At 34.0% G+C, this 19,639-nt stretch overlaps 1 protein-coding gene across 1 annotated transcript in view; it reads right to left on the bottom strand.

Annotated features, from left to right (window-relative positions):
• Positions 1-6,756: 6,756 nt before the first annotated feature.
• The window catches only part of Awh (LIM/homeobox protein arrowhead), a 53,714-nt gene continuing 40,831 nt past the window's right edge, over positions 6,757-19,639 (bottom strand). The window contains exons 4-5 of the mRNA XM_076503805.1: positions 8,748-8,987; positions 6,757-7,497 (exon numbers count right to left, since the gene is read on the bottom strand). Coding sequence (XP_076359920.1) covers positions 7,388-7,497; positions 8,748-8,987 — 350 coding nt within the window. The 3' untranslated portion in view covers positions 6,757-7,387. The remainder of the gene's footprint in view (positions 7,498-8,747; positions 8,988-19,639) is intronic.

The raw sequence follows: 19,639 nt of genomic DNA, 5'->3' as shown, positions 1-19,639 counted from the left end.
CTTTACAGCAAAACTAAGTCAGGCTGTCTACTCTGTTAAGCGCAAGGAAGCGAGTCCCAGATTTCAGTGTTATCATTACGTAGACTTACCACTGTCCCACAGGAAGACAAGAGGTAGAAAGTGGGGTTTTCAAGTATCACAAAGTCAAGCCGGAATAAGCCTTGCACAACGATTGTCTTCTTTCCGTCAAAGTCTACATGGGTGGGATCAATTAGTTCAGCACACCCTCTGGCAGTACAAGTTATTCTATTTATCCCTATCAAGCTGCTAATTTCACTTTAACATATCAACCGTTAAAGTTATTCACTCCACGATGGCTTTTTTTTCTGATTGAACTTCTCTTTTACTTGACTTTACCGTTTTCTACTTCTACTTATATTGTTGCTGCTATGTTTGCTTATTACTGGAGGCCTCTAGAAATTTCTATGGCTTCGAAATCTATGAATTACCAACACAACGTACGATAGCCTCGACATCCATGAATTACAAATACAACGTAATATCGCCTTTAAAATAATTGTTTTTAACCCTGCTGTTACGAAAACAATCATAAAATATTAACCTCACAAAATAAATTAATTAATACCTACCTACACTAAACAGTCTTGTATATCCAATAGTTATCATACTTGCGTTAGTTGATTTATCAATCTTTATCATACTTTAACGTTTCAAACAAAGTTGGAAACTGAATGGGTTGGAAACTTAGCTTACGCATATATTTGTGAAAACAGTTCAGTCTACAAATATTCAAAGTAACTCTGAAAATGGAACAATTCAATTTTAAGTTTTGTTGACATATTTTTCACCTAGTTTTTTTGTGGATCATAATTGACGACTTATGATAGCATAGTTCTAAACGTTCTACATTGTATTACATTTTCAATATATGCATATGTTATTCAACAGAAATTGCTAAAGATGAATTTAAGTTAAGAGAACAAACAAGCTAGCTGAGGTTTGTTTGTCACATTTTTAAAATTATTACCTGCCGTGTGTGTTTGACCAATAAATAAATTACTTCTTCTCACTAATCATTTGTTATGTTTTTAAAAAAACACTTTTTTCTGTTCTTGTTAAGTTTTCTAAAAGCATAATCAGATATATAACGTGAAGTTTAAAACGTTGTACTAGACTAGCTGAGGTAGTTGAATGTCAGTTTTTTGTAATTCGTTATACAATTGAAACCCAAGAACTCCTTACCGAATATAAATCAACACTTCCTACAAGATGTTTTTAAAACATCGATTTGCCGTTATGATTTCCATACAACTGATATTTTTGTGTGTGTCGGCTTACCTATGTCTCCCCTTTGGTCAGCGATAAGTTTGTTGATATACAGCACTAAAATCCGGAATTCGATCCCTCGCTGTAGATAGATGCTGATAACGCATTCTGTAATATTGCACTGAGAAAACAGCAAACTTTACACATAATCCCAGTGAATTTGTCACGGAGAAATGATGATTAAATAACTATTTTTTATGGAGTTATTCCTGGCGTACTTATATATTTTTTAATTGTGAAAAGGTCCCATTCTGCACGTAGAACTTTAAACTCCCTAAAGGCACTTAGTTTCTCAAAAGGTACTTATTACAACTAGCCATTTAGAAATCCCCAGTTATGCCTATATTTAATATATACTCAAATACATCGTTGCTGATTATATTCTATTTTATATTTGGATGTGGTGATTTTTTATGATTCCAAAATATAAGTTGTGTCGCAGACCCTTCCGTTTCACTTACCATTGTTCGAACATTGGACCCATACCACAGACTCATCCGTTTCACTTACCATTGTTCGAACCGTTGAGCAGTGCTAAAGATCCACCCGTTTCACTTACCATCGTTTGAACCGTTGTCTCCGTCAAGAAACTCAAAGTAATGAGTTTTACAAAGAACTCTGCCGTCATACAAAGCAAACTCTTCTCCTGTTGACAACTGCCTTTGACAAGAATCACAGGCAAAACATGCCAAGTGATAAACCAGATCACGGGCCCTCCGAACCCAGTCTGTTGACTGGATTGTCCTGTTGCACTTACAACATCTCGCTCCAAATTCCCTAGATAAAACACATATTCGAAGACTCTATGTAGCATATAACGTGTCATTATGCATAATTTTATTAAGCTCTAAAAATAACAATAACAATGAAACTACTAACTGGTGAGGAAATTGTACAGATGCACGAACACATTTTTCTTACATTCAATTACGTGGTATTTATGCAGCTAACTTGGAAACTACCGAATAATAAATTAGAATTTTTAACAATGGGCTAAAACTGGCTTTGTATGTATATATCTATAAAAATACTGCATTTTTATTGAAACTGTTATTTATAGAATATCATAATATTATTCTTATACATTGTTTTTCTATAATTGAATGTACGACAACAATATATATTCTGTATCTACAGTGTAGTTTTTTACTGAGTCTGTAATGAAAAATTAAGAAAAGTTATGGCAACATACAATTAATTATTAAACGTTTTCAAAACTACTTTAAACGTCTCTAATTTTTACTGATGTCTAGGAAGTACATTTATTTACTTCTTGCTCCGATGACATGTAATTATCAATATCTTCTGATCAAACTACATGCGTGAGAACTAAAAGTAAATAATGTAGCTAACTTTACACAATGGTCTAATCAGGACACGTAATTTCACAAAATAAATCACAAGCAAACCTAAACGTCGAAAAAAAATCATTGGAAGGGAATCCAAATTTAATGATGACTAACTGTATATTCTTAAGCTTTGAAGTATTAACTTTATATTGTTGTTTTATAAACGTCAAATGTTTATCGCCGCTGTAGTATGACTTTATCAATCATAAATGTTCCCCGCCTCATACAGCGGTATGTTTACGGACCTACAACGCTAAAATCAGGGGTTCGATTCCCTCGGTGAACTTAGCAGATAGCTCGATGTGTCTTTGCTATGGAAGAACACACACATTAATCATAAAAACAAACGTGATAGTTTCACTAAATTTATTTTATCAGCTGGACATATTCGATATTATTGACATTTCGGCCATAATACAAATAATATCTTATGAGGTTTAACAAGCTAAAAAAAGATTTAGGCGGAGCTCTATCTCTAACACCAAGCTGATATGTGTAAAAATATATCTGTGTTTTTAACGTTATCTATACAAATCTGCATTTAAATGTCCTCATAAAGTGAGCTGATATAAATTAGAGGAAAGATAGATAGTCAACAGCCCCTACCAATAACTTGTTTGTTTTGAATTCCCTGAAAAGCTACACGAGGGGATATCTGCGCTAGCTGTCTCTAATTTAGTAGAGGGAAGGCACCTAGTCATCACCATCCACCGCCAACTCTTGAGCTACTCTTTTACCAACGAATCGTGGGATATAACACCTCCACGGCTGAAAAGGCGAGAGCATGTTTAGTGTGACGGGGATTCGAACCTGCGAGCCTCAGATCTGGCGTCAAGCGTCTTAACCAACCAATCAAGCGGGCCAACCAAAAAAAGCATTTGTGTTAATATACTGTAAGTTATGATTTATCTTTTACTGTAGCTTTTGTAAGTCCTGCACGTTTATTGTTAGTGGCTAAGAGTTGAGTCTGCGAACTTATAACGCTAAAACCGGATTCAATACCCATAGTGATCAGAATATACATATTTTATTTTATCTAAAACAACAGACAAACAAAACACCAGAGGCTTCCCTGTAAGGATATCTGTTACTTCAGCTTGACGATGAGGCATTTTGGTACTCATACATGTCTATATACTTTTTATATGTTCCATACAAGTCTATATACTTTTAATATGTTCATGATAGTAGGAAATCACGTAGCTTCAAGGTAACAGTTTATCACAAAGGTAATGAAACGCTATGTCCTACATCAGAAGCACTTTCGATAGATAGGCCTTTCTTCTTGTTTAGGGGCAAACTGTAGAAGACAAGCTCATAATTTGAAGACATATGAGTTATATCGTTTCACATCTTTATTTTCTATATGTGATATACTAGCATATGCGTGTATAACATTTTACCCAACCAGCAAAACCTGCAAAGCTTTCCTTCATAATCTGTCTCCGCTGTGGTACAGCGATAAGTCTATGGATTTACAACACTAAAGTCAGAGGTTCGATTCCCCTCCTTAACTGAGCAGATAGCCCGATGTGGCTTTGCTGTCAGAAAACACAAACCTTCATAATTTGTATTTTATTACCCTCACCAAAAGAATTTTTTGTGTATTTTACAATACTATTTGCTATCTTGTGATTGTTGTTTAAAAATATCGATTAGTGCAAGATTTGAAAAGTTCTTTTGAAAGATATTAGATATGTTCTTACTGCTTTTAGAATTTTTATCTTTCGATCCTAAATTCTTACTCTTCTGTTACACCAAATTACACATATAATTACACATATTAGCGCAAGTTATATTTATAGAGTTAAATTAAGTATCCCAACGCTTTTATCACAGAAAAAAAAGAAGAAATCTTTCTTAGTGTTTTGTTTGATTTCGTCATTATTTTATCCTAAGTTATATTCGTGTTTGCTGACATGAAATACGAGTTACTGGTATTGTTTTTTTGCTATCAACCTATTCATATTTTCACTTAATATTTTAGTAGCTAATATTTTAGCTACTAATATGAACATAGAACATGTAAATTTATTTGTCAGTTACCAATATAAATATAAGCCTACTTTTGGACCCAACTAGTTGTTGTGTAATTCACTCTTGTCTCCTCTTATTCTGGGAACAGATTTATATAATTACTCAATAACTATCAAAGAAAACCCATTTTGGGGCACAGCATATAGAAAAAGGCTAAATACACGCATAAAATGGCACACCACAGCTCAAAGAAGAGCATTCTATTTTATTAAGTCACAGTAGTCGATTCGATAAAACGAATTATATATATATTTATAAATGTTACATATACATCTATATAATATGCCTTTGAAGCCATCTACCGTTAATGTAATCAATGAACATCTGATTTCCTTCAAAACGTTATAAATCCTGTTTTCATTATTTTTGTTATTATTTAGCGCAAAACCATATTTTATACACCATGAGGAATCGAGCCGTGGAGTTTAATGCTGTAAGCTCGTAAATTCATAACCGACCCCCTGAGGGACAACTCTGTCTCTAACAAACCAGGTTTAGTATTAGAAAAGAAGAAGAAATTCATCAAGAACTCAGTTTCTCTTCTGTTCCAAAAAATTATATCTGGCATGAAACAACTAAAAATCTTTTATAAAACGATGATAGTTATTAATAGAAATGCACAGTGAAAACTGATATTTAATGGTAATAAATATCTTTGTAGATTATGCTCACGTATTACCTATAATAAACATGATGTATCTTATTTATTTTTTTATCACCAAATACTGGTTATCAGGACTTATATTTTCTGGTTAGTTGTTCTGTACTTTTTCACGTGTTCAAGCGAGTGAAGTACTGGTTAGTGTGTCTGTTGGGTTTGTTTTAATGCAAAATCATACTATGGGCTATCTACACTCTATTCACCGCGGCGACTCGAACCACGGATTTGAAGTTGTAAGAATATAAACGTACACTTGACTTACTGGTGGAAGAAATGAATACGTAAGTCACTTTAATATTCTCTTACGTACGAGATTGAAGACTCCCAGTGAGAGGTCTTGAGGGCTTTGTCTGGCTTTGAACCGAATAACGAGGTGAACTGTCACTCTTATAACGCAGCGACAGCTGAGTACACATTTCAAGTTGGCAATACGTTGCCGTAAACGTGTGACGCTTTCAGCTACACGTGCTGGTCGCTTAAGAGTAGCAGTAAAGTTGGGAAGGTGTTTCATTTAGTAGAGAGATTTCTGTAGCAGAAGCTACTTATCATTATTTTGATTTTGTTTTCTTTGACGAGTATTGCCCTGAAATAGAGCTTTGGATATTGTGAATGCCTAGCACAAAAATATTCTCTGCTCTTTAAGCAGTAGACGCATTATAATAGTGACTGTCAATCCCTTGGCTGCCTTCCCTCTAGACGGTAATTGTTTGTTTGTTTGTTTTTGAATTTCGCACAAAGCTACGCAAGGGCTATCTGTGCTAGCCGTCCCTAATTCAGCAGTGAAGGCAGCTAGTCATCACCACCCACCGCCAACTCTTGGGCTACTCTTTTACCAACGAATAGTGGGATTGACCGAAACATTATAACGCACCCACGGCTGAAAGGGCAAACATGTTTGGTGCGACGTGGATGCGAACCAGCGACCATCAGATTACGAGTCGCACGAATTAACACGCTTGGCCATGCCAGGCCCTAGACGGTAATTCACAATTAATGACAGTGACAGATATTCTCAGCAGCTTTGCCATAAAAATCAAATATGTTAAAGTTTGCTTTTAACATCCTTGATCAAAGTAAACAGAAACTGATTTTAGGCTTTCTTCGGTAACTTTAAATAGCGTTGGATTACATTTATTAAATATTTGTTTTCTTACCTAGTGAATTAATTCAGTTGCAAAAAATGTTTGTTTAGCGTTCATTGTCAGTCGAGTTGGAAGAAATATTGATATAGGCAGACATAGGGGACGCTGAGTGGTAAAAAATAAATATAACTGATGTGATATTTTTATTTTACTTTTTTTTTTGCTCAGTGAACACATTCAATTACTTGAGAAAACCACGTATGTTAATAATAACATTCTACAGTTTTACACAATAATACAGAAACATTTTGTATGAATAATATATTACTTTATTATCACATTGTTAAAACCAAGCATTTTGTTAAAGATTGGTTGGAAGACATACCGTTTTTATTGATATATATATTTGTTTAAGAATCGATACGCTTGGTTTTGGTGTAGAAAAGAGTGCGTAGTGCAGAATATAACCAACCGATTTTCGTAATTTGATAATATTCACAAACGTTAGAAAATGGTGTTCCTTTTCATACAAAAAAAAAATACGAAGAAAACCGTATTGAAATTTCTTCTTTATAAATGGCCAATCAATCATCAGTTTTGGAGTTTGTTACAAAGTAACTTCCGTTCGATGTTAGCAGTTCAGTGAAGAGAAACTTTACTTCTTTTCATTTGTTTTGGCTTCATTTGCCATCACAGTCCAACTTTTTTTAATAATAATTTAGGAGACAATACCATTATGAAGTGCGTAAGAACATTTCATATCCCTTTTACAAAGTTCTGTGAAAAGTTCCGTTATTTACAATCGACTCCCAGAAGAGCAGGTAAAAAGAGTCACCATCAGCCGCAACCAAACATTTTCTTCAAGAGAATAGGAAGGAAGTCATTATTAATTACAACCACATCATACAATGTATTAATGAGAGGTATAAGCGGCTATTTTATTGTCTTCTCATATCCTTAGTTGTTTGTTGTCATGCTACCTGGACCATGTTAACACGCAGTGAGGACCTAGAGCACAAACAGCACATCATCCCGCATCCAGGACAAACTGCAGCCGACGACATAGTGGGTAGTAGTGTAGCTGAAAAACAACAACAACATGGATATATCAACGACTTTTGTAAAGGAAACGCTTTGGAATATATGACACATTTGTGTATTCATGTTATTGTCGTAAGAGATGTAAAAATGTGTTTTTATAACAAAATTATGACGAATATCATTATGTTTGTTTTTAGAAACGCTAAGACAACAGTTTCACTTTTTTATCACATGCAAATACACAAAACATATTATCGTAATTAATCTTTCAAAAACGAATAAGAATAGATATTTGTTGATCCGAATCAATGTAAAAGATTGTTATAAACTTTAATATCACCAGTGTACAAGTGGTATTTTCTCACAAAATGGATTAAAATAAAATATTTGGTAATTTAAGTAACTATCAGAGTATGAAATGATGTGGCAAACCTATTTGACCTGTCACATGCAGTTTGTCTTTGTGTTATATTTTTCCGTTTTAGAAGTGTATATTACTGTTTGATGAAGTTACAAAAAGTCTATTTTTAAAATATGCGTTTAGGTTTTGAGCACTTTAAACACTTTCATTAACCATAAGTATTGTGAAACGCTCAGTACTCATTTATCGGGCCCGGCATGGCCAGGTGGGTTAAGACGTGCGACTCGTAATCTCAGGGTCGGGGGTTCGCATACCAGTCGCACCAAACATGCTCGCCTTTTAAGCTGTGGGGGCGTTATAATGTTACGGTCAATCCCACTATTCGTTAGTAAAAGAGTAGCCCAAGAGTTGGCGGTTGGTGGTGATGACTAGGTGCCTTCCCTCTAGCCTTACACTGCTAAATTAGGGACGGCTAGCGCAGATAGCCCGAGAGTAACTTTGCGCGAAATTCAGAAAACAAAACAAACTTATTTATCGAAATCAGTTTTTGTTGTATTATTTTAAATTAAAAAGTATATTTAAATTTGCCATTTTTTATCGTAATTTTAAATACTAAATGCGCCTGTAGCATGATTCCGGAATGGTGTACATAAACCATATATGGATTTTAAACTGCTGGTACTTAGGACGCAACACAATACATATATAATGAACAAAGTTATAAAACTATAAAATTTATTATAGTTTTATAAAATAAAGAATAACTTATCTGTTTCGTTTGGCATATCTGCATGTATAATGTACAATGTCACTACTTAATGAAAAAAAACAACATAAAAACAAGTTATCGAACAGAGAATTCTAAATTTTGAACTCACATCTAACCTACTCATATTATTATTTAACTAAAAAATACACTGAATACTTACAACCGGTTGTTTTAGCTTGATTCGTCAGGTATCTTTTCTGCCTAGCTCTTGAATTTTGAAACCACACCTGAGTTACCCTCTTACTGAGACCCGTTATTTGAGCAATACGTTCGAGGTCTTGCCCATCAGGATTTGAATCTAAGTTAAAGTTGGCTTGTAAAACTTGGAGTTGTTCCTCTGTGAAGGTTGTCCTAACTCTCTTTGTCTTCGTCCTATAATGCCCCTCCTTATCTCCGCTCTCTAGAAGGAAGTTTAAATTACCTCGTGCACGTCACAACTTGATAAAACAAATATCCATCATTAAGTTTCTCAATAATGAGAAACGTGCAGATTAAAACACAGTTGAATACAGTTGGAAGATCATTTTCCATTCTGTGCTTACCTCGATTTTTCTTGTTAAAATTAATGTTTAGCGCATTAATAGAAATTAAATTAATCTGACATTAAAACATTTTCAAGTCAGACAGAAAACAACAGAGTTATTCAGAATTCGCAGTGTTGATCAATTACCCTCAAATGGTTCTTACCTTAGTCTGAAATCTGATGACATGTTATATGATTTTGGGTGCAAATGACTGGTAATTCAATTTGTGTTACTATATTCAATAGTTTCATAGTACCTTACTTTTCTTGTTACGTTGAAGTGAACCATAAACTTTCAGATGGTGCAAATTGTTCCAGAACCACGGGCAGACACCTGAGAACACAGTTTGATGTATCACTTACAATGTAAGTAAACAAAAACAAAAACGGTCAGATGAATGGAAATCACGCTGCTGCAAACTGTAAACAAATGTCTCCCATTTGTGTTTGGCCCGGCATGGCCAAGCGCGTTAAGGCGTGTGCTTCGTAATCCGAGTGTCGCGGGTTCGCGCCCGAGTCGTGCCAAACATGCTCGCCCTCCCAGCCGTGGGGGCGTTATAATGTACGGTCAATCCCACTATTCGTTAGTAAAAGAGTAGCCCAAGAGTTGGCGGTGGGTGGTGATGACTAGCTGCCTTCCCTCTAGTCTTACACTGCTAAATTAGGGACGGCTAGCACAGATAGCCCTCGAGTAGCTTTGTGCGAAATTAAAAAAAAACACAAAAAAAACAAAAACCCATTTGTGTTTACAGAACGTGGAATCATTCACAATCCACTAATGCAGTTTCCTCAGACAAAGACAAGGTAAACTATCCTCCATAATACAAACAGATACCTGCTAAACCACTTCGTCAAAAACTGGCAACCGCAACCAGGAATCGCGTCAGTGTACAAACCTCTGATGAGAATCAATTAGCTCACAGCAAGATACAAAACAACTTACCATAACTGTGTTAAAAAACATACTCAGAGAATCAACGTCACATAGATATATATCTCTGTATTATTCTGCAGTCTGCAGTCAGATTACAAGCATTATATTAGACTATCACAAATCAACACAATAGGAACAGCTATTACTATACAGAAACCTTGAGTACGTGACATACGCGTTATGCATACGAGTGATGAAAATGATACACTATTTGAAATACATGGGAACGTTAAGTGTGCATATTGTACAATGATTTTGAAACGAAGTTAATAATTTAGTAATACAAAGAAAATATAATATCCGTGCTATTATTTATTATTGCGATATAAAATTCAATATTACAGTGTTTCTCCATAACTTATACTAAACTGTGCTAAGGGCAGAGCAGTTTTCTGGTTAAGATTCATTAATGATTATCCGTGGTGAATCAGTGGTAAGTGTGAGACTAAAACATGGGTTTCGATGCCCGCAGTGGAAAAAGAAAAGTCATTTTGTAACTTTGTGCTTAAAACAAATAATAATATGATTGTCTTCTAACAAATTGATTATAGTATTATTTGCATTTCAATTATAAAGTTGCGTAAGTTCACTATATGTTAGAGTAATGTATCCCGGTCGCACCAAACATGTTCGTCCTTTTAGCCGTGGGGGCGTTGTAAAATTACGGTCAATCCCACTATTCGTTGGTAAAAGAGTAACCCAAGAGTTGGCGGTGGGTGGTGATGACTAGCTGCCTTCCCTTTAGTCTTACACTGCTAAATTAGGGACGGCTAGCGCAAAATTGAAAAACAAACAAACATAGTAATATAAATCTGTGTTTCTGAGTAATAACAATAATAAATTTATCGAACGGAAATTTCTCTAACCTAATGTTAATATTACTTCAAAATAGTAACTTTCTGTATAAGTGTGAAATAAAAATTCAGAAAAGCATCGAAGAATTAAGTTAATCTTGGAATAAAACTGTATAAACAGTGAATATTTATTGGTTTTTCCTTTTGAAATTGTTTCCGAATATTCATAAATTTATTAACCGTATTGTCCTAATTTGACAGCCCTTCTCAATAATATTAACACTTGGAAAACTCGATTTACTAAGCGACATGTTTGTTTGTTGTTGAATTTCGCGCAAAACAACAGAGGACTATCTTCGCTAGCCGTCTCTAATTTAGCGATGTAAGACTAGAGGGAAGGCAGCTAGTCATCACCACCCACCGCCAACTCTTGGGCTACTCTCTTACCAACGAATAGTGGGATTGACCGTCACATTATAACGCCCTTACGGCTGAAAGGGCAAGCATGTTTGGTGTGACGGGGATTCGAACCCGCACCCCTCGGATTACGAATCGAGCGCCTTAATCACCTGGCCATGCCGGGCCTCTAAGCGACATATAATTTGTATTTCTGGTTTTTAAAGGCGACTGTTTATTTGTTTTTTTAATGAACGTGTAAGAGTCTTTACATAGATCTCAACGGAAAATGACATAACAAAGAGAAGTAAACAAATAATATTAATAGTAACTAGAAGCTCATTTTATTTTTTCGGAAATAAAACATCAACATTAACAATCAATCCATCAACAACAGAAGATGAAACACTCTAGAAATATAATCATGAGAATTCTATTATTATAAGTGAGAATAATACCGACAACGAAACTTCCTCTTTAATACAGTACTATCAAAAAATGTAAACCATGTAGATATTCAAGATGGCGTAAGGATACATGATTTATAAAATATGTGTTATGTAATCTGTAAACAATGTAAGATTGTCATTAAAATTAACGAGAATATTCTGTAATGAATGTAAGAATGTAACAATACACTGTGAAAAATAATCTATAAACAATAAGGAAATATAAAAATACACTGAGAAAAATAACCTGTAAACAATAAGGGGATGTGAAATACACTAACAAGAATAACACGTAAACAATGTAGGAACGTAGCAATACACTAACAAGAATAACACGTAAACAATGTAGGAAGGTAGCAATACACTAACAAGAATAACACGTAAACAATGTAGGAACGTAGCAATACACTAACAAGAATAACACGTAAACAATGTAGGGACGTAACAATACACTAACAAGAATAACACGTAAACAATGTAGGGACGTAACAATACACTAACAAGAATAACACGTAAACAATGTAGGAACGTAGCGATACACTAGCAAGAATAACACGTAAACAATGTAGGAACGTAGCAATACACTAACAAGAATAACACGTAAACAATGTAAGGACGTAACAATACACTAACAAGAATAACACGTAAACAATGTAGGGACGTAACAATACACTAACAAAAATAATCTTTAAGTAATGTGGAAATGTACCAGTAAATTAACATAATTAGTTTATAAACATTTAGGAAAGTATCATCACAATATCCCAACAATATCTAAAAATGTCTCTCTTTTCTTTCTGTTTGAATTCTAAACCTCACTAATATGTGTGTGTGTTTATGTCAGGATTAAAAAAATATAAGGTAGACAGTAAGAAATATTGTACTAAGAAAGACTGATTGTTATAGTAATATTGTTTCATAGTTGATTCACAAGCTTTTCTCTGAACCCAGTGGATGTTAAGTCACTGATTCCAGCTCATAGTACGCGGGAGTAGAGTCACTGATATTGGGCTGACTATGTGTATTGTTATTTATATACCACTGCATTTACGTACATTTCACAGTTTATTGGAATACTTTCTCTGTGTTTGCATTATTAAGGTAGCTATATCTAGTTGGAGACTGGAAGCAGATTTAAAAATCAGCTTCGGAATTGGTTTACAGCTTATTTTAAATAAAGAATAACGAAAACACTGTTACGTAGACCAAAATCAGTTTTACTATTTACCTCATATTGTTTTCAATACTCTTTAAATATGAAACCATGTCATATGATGTAAGCAGGATGCTTTAGATCATACAACATTTGCAACACTTTTAATATCATGTATTATACCTAACATATTTGATAACTTAAAAACAGAATTGTAGTTGAGAGGAGAATCGTAGCTGAAGGTGGCTTTTGAATAATGTTTAGCCTTCTCTTTCCTCCCACCCTTCCCATCTTCTGGGTGGCAACTACAGAAGAAGAAGACAGACTCCCTTGATAGTAGATCAAAATATATGTTTCCCCTTCCATGTGTGCAACAGAATCTGTGACACAAAGGGAATGACTTAATCACCTGATTAAGGGAGGGTATACAGAACCTAACGTACAATATATCTCGCCTTGCATGTTCAACTGTTAAGTACTGGACTCCAAACAATGAAATTTGCTAGATCAGTTTTGTGAAAATCTCATTAGATTTAAGACAATCCTCAGATTCCATTGATTGATACCACAAAATAAATAATTAGAAATAAAAAATATAAGGATATATAATGAATATATAGCATCATATTTGACAGTTTGGTGTTGTTTTTAATCTTCTAAACTTGTTGAATGGAAGGCAACTGGCTCTTGTAAGAAACAATGTAGAGAATGACGTTTCGAAAAGCTTCCGACTTTTGTCTTTTGGAAGTATTTCGAAACGTTGTCCCTAAACTTGACTTATACAACCGGCAGTTGTCGTCCATTTAACATAAGTTTCATTATTGATTTGACTTCTTTTAAATATTCGTGCAAAGCTACACATCGACTATTTGCACTAACCATCACTAATTCTGAGTTGATAGACTAAAGGAAAGCAGTCATCAACAAAACTCACCATTAACGTTTATTCCATTTTAATCAGGGGTTAGGATTTAACTGTCACTCTTATAACGGACACATAGCTCTAAAATGCTCATCACGATGTTGTTTTCGGCAATGAAACGAAACCACAGACCTTTGCATCCACGATCCAACAGAAAAACCATTAGCCACACCTAGTTCCACACATACCTATATATACTTAATAATTTCTCTGGTAATAACGTATAGTCTTCAATAGGAATATTATATATTTTTACTAAAATAACTCATATTTGCTTTAAAACACCCAATAAAATATATAAAATACAGCCAAATCTAAGCCAGTAAAAATCTCTTTACGGTTCTAAAGTAATTATTCATATTTATAATAGTAGAAAATAGTGTATTTATATTTTTCTCTATTAGTTAAGACATACACTTAAAAAAAACAACTTTAACCGACTACTTTGTGCATGTAAAAGGTGTTTTCCAACCAGAATATTCCAAATAATGTAACGTAATGAGGATGAAGTTTTAGTTGATTGCCAACCAAAACAAAAAAGAATGAATAAAAGGCTACTATCAAAGACTGAAATTAAATTGTTACATGTAATTTTTGAATTTCGCGCAAAGCTGAGGACTGTCTGCGCTAGCCGTCCCAAATTTAGTAGTGTAAGAATAAAGGGAAGGCAGCTAGTCATCACCACCCACCGCCAACTCTTGGGCTACTCTCTTACCAACGAATAGTGAGATTTACTGGAACATTATAACGCCCTCACGGCTGAAAGGGCTGGCATATTTGGTGTGACTGGGATTCTAACTCACTACTCTCGGATTACGAGTCGAGTTACTCATCCACCTGGCCATGTCCGGCCATTTTATTATGAAACACTTCTATAAACGTAAATAAAATCAGCATCTCTGTCTCCAGAAAGTAACTTTATTAGTTCAATATTTTGTATCTCATAACGACTCTTATGGGTAATAATACTTTCATTGATAAGCAGAGAACAACGTTTCGACCTTCCTAGGTGTTAATACCCATACAAGCCATTCTGAGATGCATTTCTATTTTAAGTGGGTTTCTCGTCATCAAGAAGTTCAATATTTTGCTGACGAAACTGTAAAAGAGAAATACTGAGCTAATAACGTTTTATCATTTAAAAAGATTTTAGACTTAAATGTCATTACTTTAGTGTGTAACAGCGTTTCCCAAACTTTGTTATCTGTGCTTTCTTTAACCAATATGTTTCCTTGTGTACTACCTCATTTTATAAATAAGTGAAAGAGTGACATAAATGACGAGATGTAACACACAGATATGTAAGACTATATGTGTTATTGTAGTTAATTCTTACTTTAATTAATACAAAATATATCTGAAAGCTTGATACTGAACTATTACATTACTGACTCTACCCTCATCGCTCGCGCCCGTAAAAGATCATTCACGCCCCCTGGGAGAATACTTACCGCTGTCCGAAGCGCTTATATATGGTGTTTCTGAAAAGACATGAGCTTCTACGTCAAGCTTGTATGATAGTGGGCCCAAGTAAAGTGAAGGACATGAGAGGTTACTTATAAGATACTAAATCTACATAACCTCAGTGACTGGTATTTTTATTATGATGGATACATACGGTTCAACACATGTTTGTTACAAGAATATGTAGTTATATACATATAAATATACTTATGTTCCGTGTTACTCAAATAACACAGATACATATACACTATGAGCTATTTGTTCATTACATAATATGTACGTGAAACAACCCTTATCTTCAGATATTCTTCAGATATGGTATTCTAGTTTAATATTGTGGGTCAAATTATCACTCTCATCAGTACAATCTTAACCTGTTTAACGTACATGATGTTTAACATGTGACATTGGAAAAGAGAAAAGCCCTGTATCCTCACGAATTTCTTTCTTTTATACTTGTCTTTCTATAGGTGGCACCACATCTGAGTTCCTATCTTCTTCCAAACCATACGTTGTCGTGTATATACAAAAATTAGCAAAAAACAAAACCCAAAAACGATATGGACTTGGTAGAACGAGCAGGTTTTGATTACATAACACATTCTCTGAGAATCTGCTCAATATTCTGTTACGGATTACAATTTCAGCAAGCTCAGAGAATTACGACCCGTACTATATTCCTCCCAAGCTATGATAAAATACTATAGACTACACCATACCATTCACCAGCTCAGTATGCCTATAATAGGTTGTCTCTGTAATTACTCAAGCTGATTTTCACTATACAGATAGATTAAAGGTATTTCTACATATTATTTTTTTAAAATCCTGCTTTTGCTTTTGTTAATCCCAGAAAGAAAAAAACTCAACAAAACATTGTGTTTGTGTTCAAATAATTAACTTGTTCTACGTTTGTCTTTTCTTCTTTGTTTTTTTACTTCCTTGTTTATTTTATTTTTCGTTTAATATTTCTGAATCTGGAAAACACGGGGCATATAAAGAAGCTGATTACCACAGTATTATTTTAAATAGGCCCGGCATGGCTAGGTGGTTAAGGTAGTCGACTCGTGATCTTAGGATCGCGAGTTCGAGTCCAAGTCGCACCAAACACGCTTGCCCTTTCAGCCGTGGGAGCGCTATAATGTGACAGTCAATCCCACTATTCTTTGGTAAAAGAGTTGGCGGTGGGTGGTGATGATTAGCTGCCTTCCCTCTTGTCTTACACTGTTAAATAAGAGACGGCTAGCGCAGATAGCCCTCGTGTAGCTTTGAACAAAATGCAAAGGAAACAGAATTATTTTAAATTAATTTTTTGTTCGGATACTTACCGTGCTAAAATAGAATTTGGAAAATATTACCACCACAATGGAAAGTACAATGTTCTTTTACTGTTAACACAGTTAATACGGTTAACTTGTACACCTATTAAAACCACACTTTCTTCCCGTTGTTTTGAGATATGGTATTATATTAGTATTATGAGCCCTGAATACAACACATTTTTTCACTTGCTTTTAGAAGTTAATGTGCAAAAGCTATTTGAAAAAAAAAACAAACCTATCAACAATAATTTCTAAACTGAATATTCTCATTTTTGGAGTTATTATTTGTGAACTCAACAGTCTTCAACTGTCTGTGAAGTAAATAAATTTCATGACCCATTCAATTCCCAACTTTCTTTGAAGTGTTAAATTATAATAAATATTAAATAATGAGATTCATAAGCCAATTAACACACGTATGATAACAGAGTGAAATGGTTGGCACAAAAAATGGTACTGTAGGAAGATTGATATTAGAACAATGTTGTCTGGGAATTACTTGCTTCTATGTGCTTTTTCCATTACCTGCAAGAAGTGCTGTTTTTTGAAGTGAATTTACTTATATGCTTTAAATAAAGACTGTTTTAAATTGAAGCTAGTACCTTTATTTATATTTTAAACGTTACATGGTTTATAACAGCAACTACTAAACATGTGATTGTATTCACACTAAACGTTGTAAAATTTTTCTTATAACTAACTGTGAAAATATGAATTCTTTAAAAGAGACTATTAAGATGAAACCTTCACAATACTTCTAAATAACAACAGTTAGTAATTTTTATAACTACTTCTCAGACTTAATTTAGAAAATATATTAGTTAAAATGAAACAATACAGTTACGGATTTACTGTTGTACATTTATTTTAGTGCCTAAGCTTGTTGCTGTATAGTTTCCTTTTTTGCATGTGATGCATATTTAGACTGTGTATTGCGCAGTCCTGCCTGTTCCCAAAGTTTGTAGAACGTTCTTGTGCGTAAGAAAAAACAAAATACTAGGCGTGTATGTAATGTTAGTGATTGGTAGTATTGTTGCAAGCGAGCTTTGGTGAAGGTTCTAGAGTCTCGCGTGATTGAGATATAAAAACCGACGCGCCAAGAAACAGGTGAAGTGTGTGTTTAAGTATGTTTTCTTATAACAAAGCCACATCGGGCTATCTGCTGAGCCCACCGAGGGGATCGAACCTCTGATTTTGCGTTGTAAATCCGAAGACATACTGCTGTACTAGCGGGGTCGAAACAGGTGAATATTATTATTCTCTTCAGCTACAGTCAGTGTAATATAGGCTTTGGAAGCTATAATAGTGATTAACGCTTATTTGACCAGTTCAAACAGTCCAACTTCAGTGAATTACTTCAAACGTTATTATTTCTATAAGAACATTAAATATATTTGCTGGGATGAGTCAGCTTGTACCCAGTATGAGGCCAACCAAGAAAAAGACAGTGTTAGCTTTGGCGAGGTGTAACAAATCAGAAATGATTTGCTCAACGTAGACCTGGACCATTGATAAAATATTTAATTCTAGATATAAGACTTCGTATAGTTTGTAAGTTTGTAAAGCTATTGTATATAAATCATCATTTGTGATAACTATTAGTAATAACCATTATTATAAATTGTATTAATTTTATGTTTGTATACTAAAATATATTTGTGTTTGATATGTATTAACATTTAATTAACTACAAAGACCAACTTAAAATTTCGATTATTTGAGATAGAAAAAGGTAACGTACATAACGTAATAAATCGGAGACTCATCCGAAATAAATTATAATACGTAACAATACTCACAATAAAAAGAATTATTCGTACTTGTTTTGGCAACTAAAAGTGCTGCAATAGCAAACATGAAACGTGAAATAAACTAATGCAAAAAACAGAGAGTTTAAATTGTCCAATAATTCTTTAGCTGTTGTTGAGAATAAGAAGATATAAAAGTTTTCAAGTAGGCTTAACCTAAAAATATTTAAACCAATAATATTATGCATTACAATATGACGTGGTTAAAGTCGTTCAAGCTTACTGCATTACGTAGATCAGTAACTGGCATAACTACTTTATATCACTGATATTGTCAAAAAAGGAAAAAATAGTAATATAAAATTGTAAAATAATGAAGTGTTTTTACAATTTTTATTTTGCTGTTATATATTACTTGACGTTTATAAAATATAAACAAAAGTAATAGTACTAATTTTAAGTGCTGTTATCTAAAACGTACAAGTACATTCACTTTCAAAAGCAATACTTCTTCTAAATCCAAGTAATAGAAAGAGCACATTGAGATTACTACTTCCAAGACAGCATTTTTCTCATATTAATTTTCCCATAATTTCATCTTTCATGCCCAATATTTTGCCCGGTTATTGTCAGAATTCTAAGTATACACATGTATAAATATATATATGAGTGGGTTTTAAGGATTATTCTACAGTAGGTGTGTGTGACTTGTTAGCGATAAATTCGAACAATAATAGAACAGCACCCACTCCACTTTTGTTTTAAATAATATATTAAAATTAAGATAAACGTATGTACAAAAACTCTTTACACAATTGTATCTTAAACACTATTCATTTCTCTTCTTCTTGTCAAAAGTCGACTCAGGCTAATTAAACGATTTTAGAATCCACTTGACAAGCTGCTCGATTTTTCTATACTTTTATCACAACATTATTGGTGAATAATTGGTGAATTCACTTACGTTGTCGCGTGGGTTACCACAGTTGTATCCTGAACTTCCAACGATTGTCTTCTTTCCGTCAAAGTCTACATGGGTGGGATCAATTAGTTCAGCACACCCTCTGGCAGTACAAGTTATTCTATTTATCCCTATCAAGCTGCTAATTTCACTTTAACATATCAACCGTTAAAGTTATTCACTCCCACGATGGCTTTTTTCTGATTGAACTTCTCTTTTACTTGACTTTACCGTTTTTCTACTTCTACTTATATTGTTGCTGCTATGTTTGCTTATTACTGAGGCCTCTAGAAATTTCTATGGCTTCGAAATCTATGAATTGCAAACACAACGTACGATAGCCTCGACATCCATGAATTACAAATACAACGTAGTATCGCCTTTAA

This window comes from Tachypleus tridentatus, chromosome 6, assembly GCF_004210375.1.
Source record: "Tachypleus tridentatus isolate NWPU-2018 chromosome 6, ASM421037v1, whole genome shotgun sequence".
Taxonomy (NCBI): domain Eukaryota; kingdom Metazoa; phylum Arthropoda; class Merostomata; order Xiphosura; family Limulidae; genus Tachypleus; species Tachypleus tridentatus.
The sequence above is the reverse complement of the archived record's forward strand: the minus strand, read 5'-3'. Positions and strand labels throughout refer to the sequence as shown.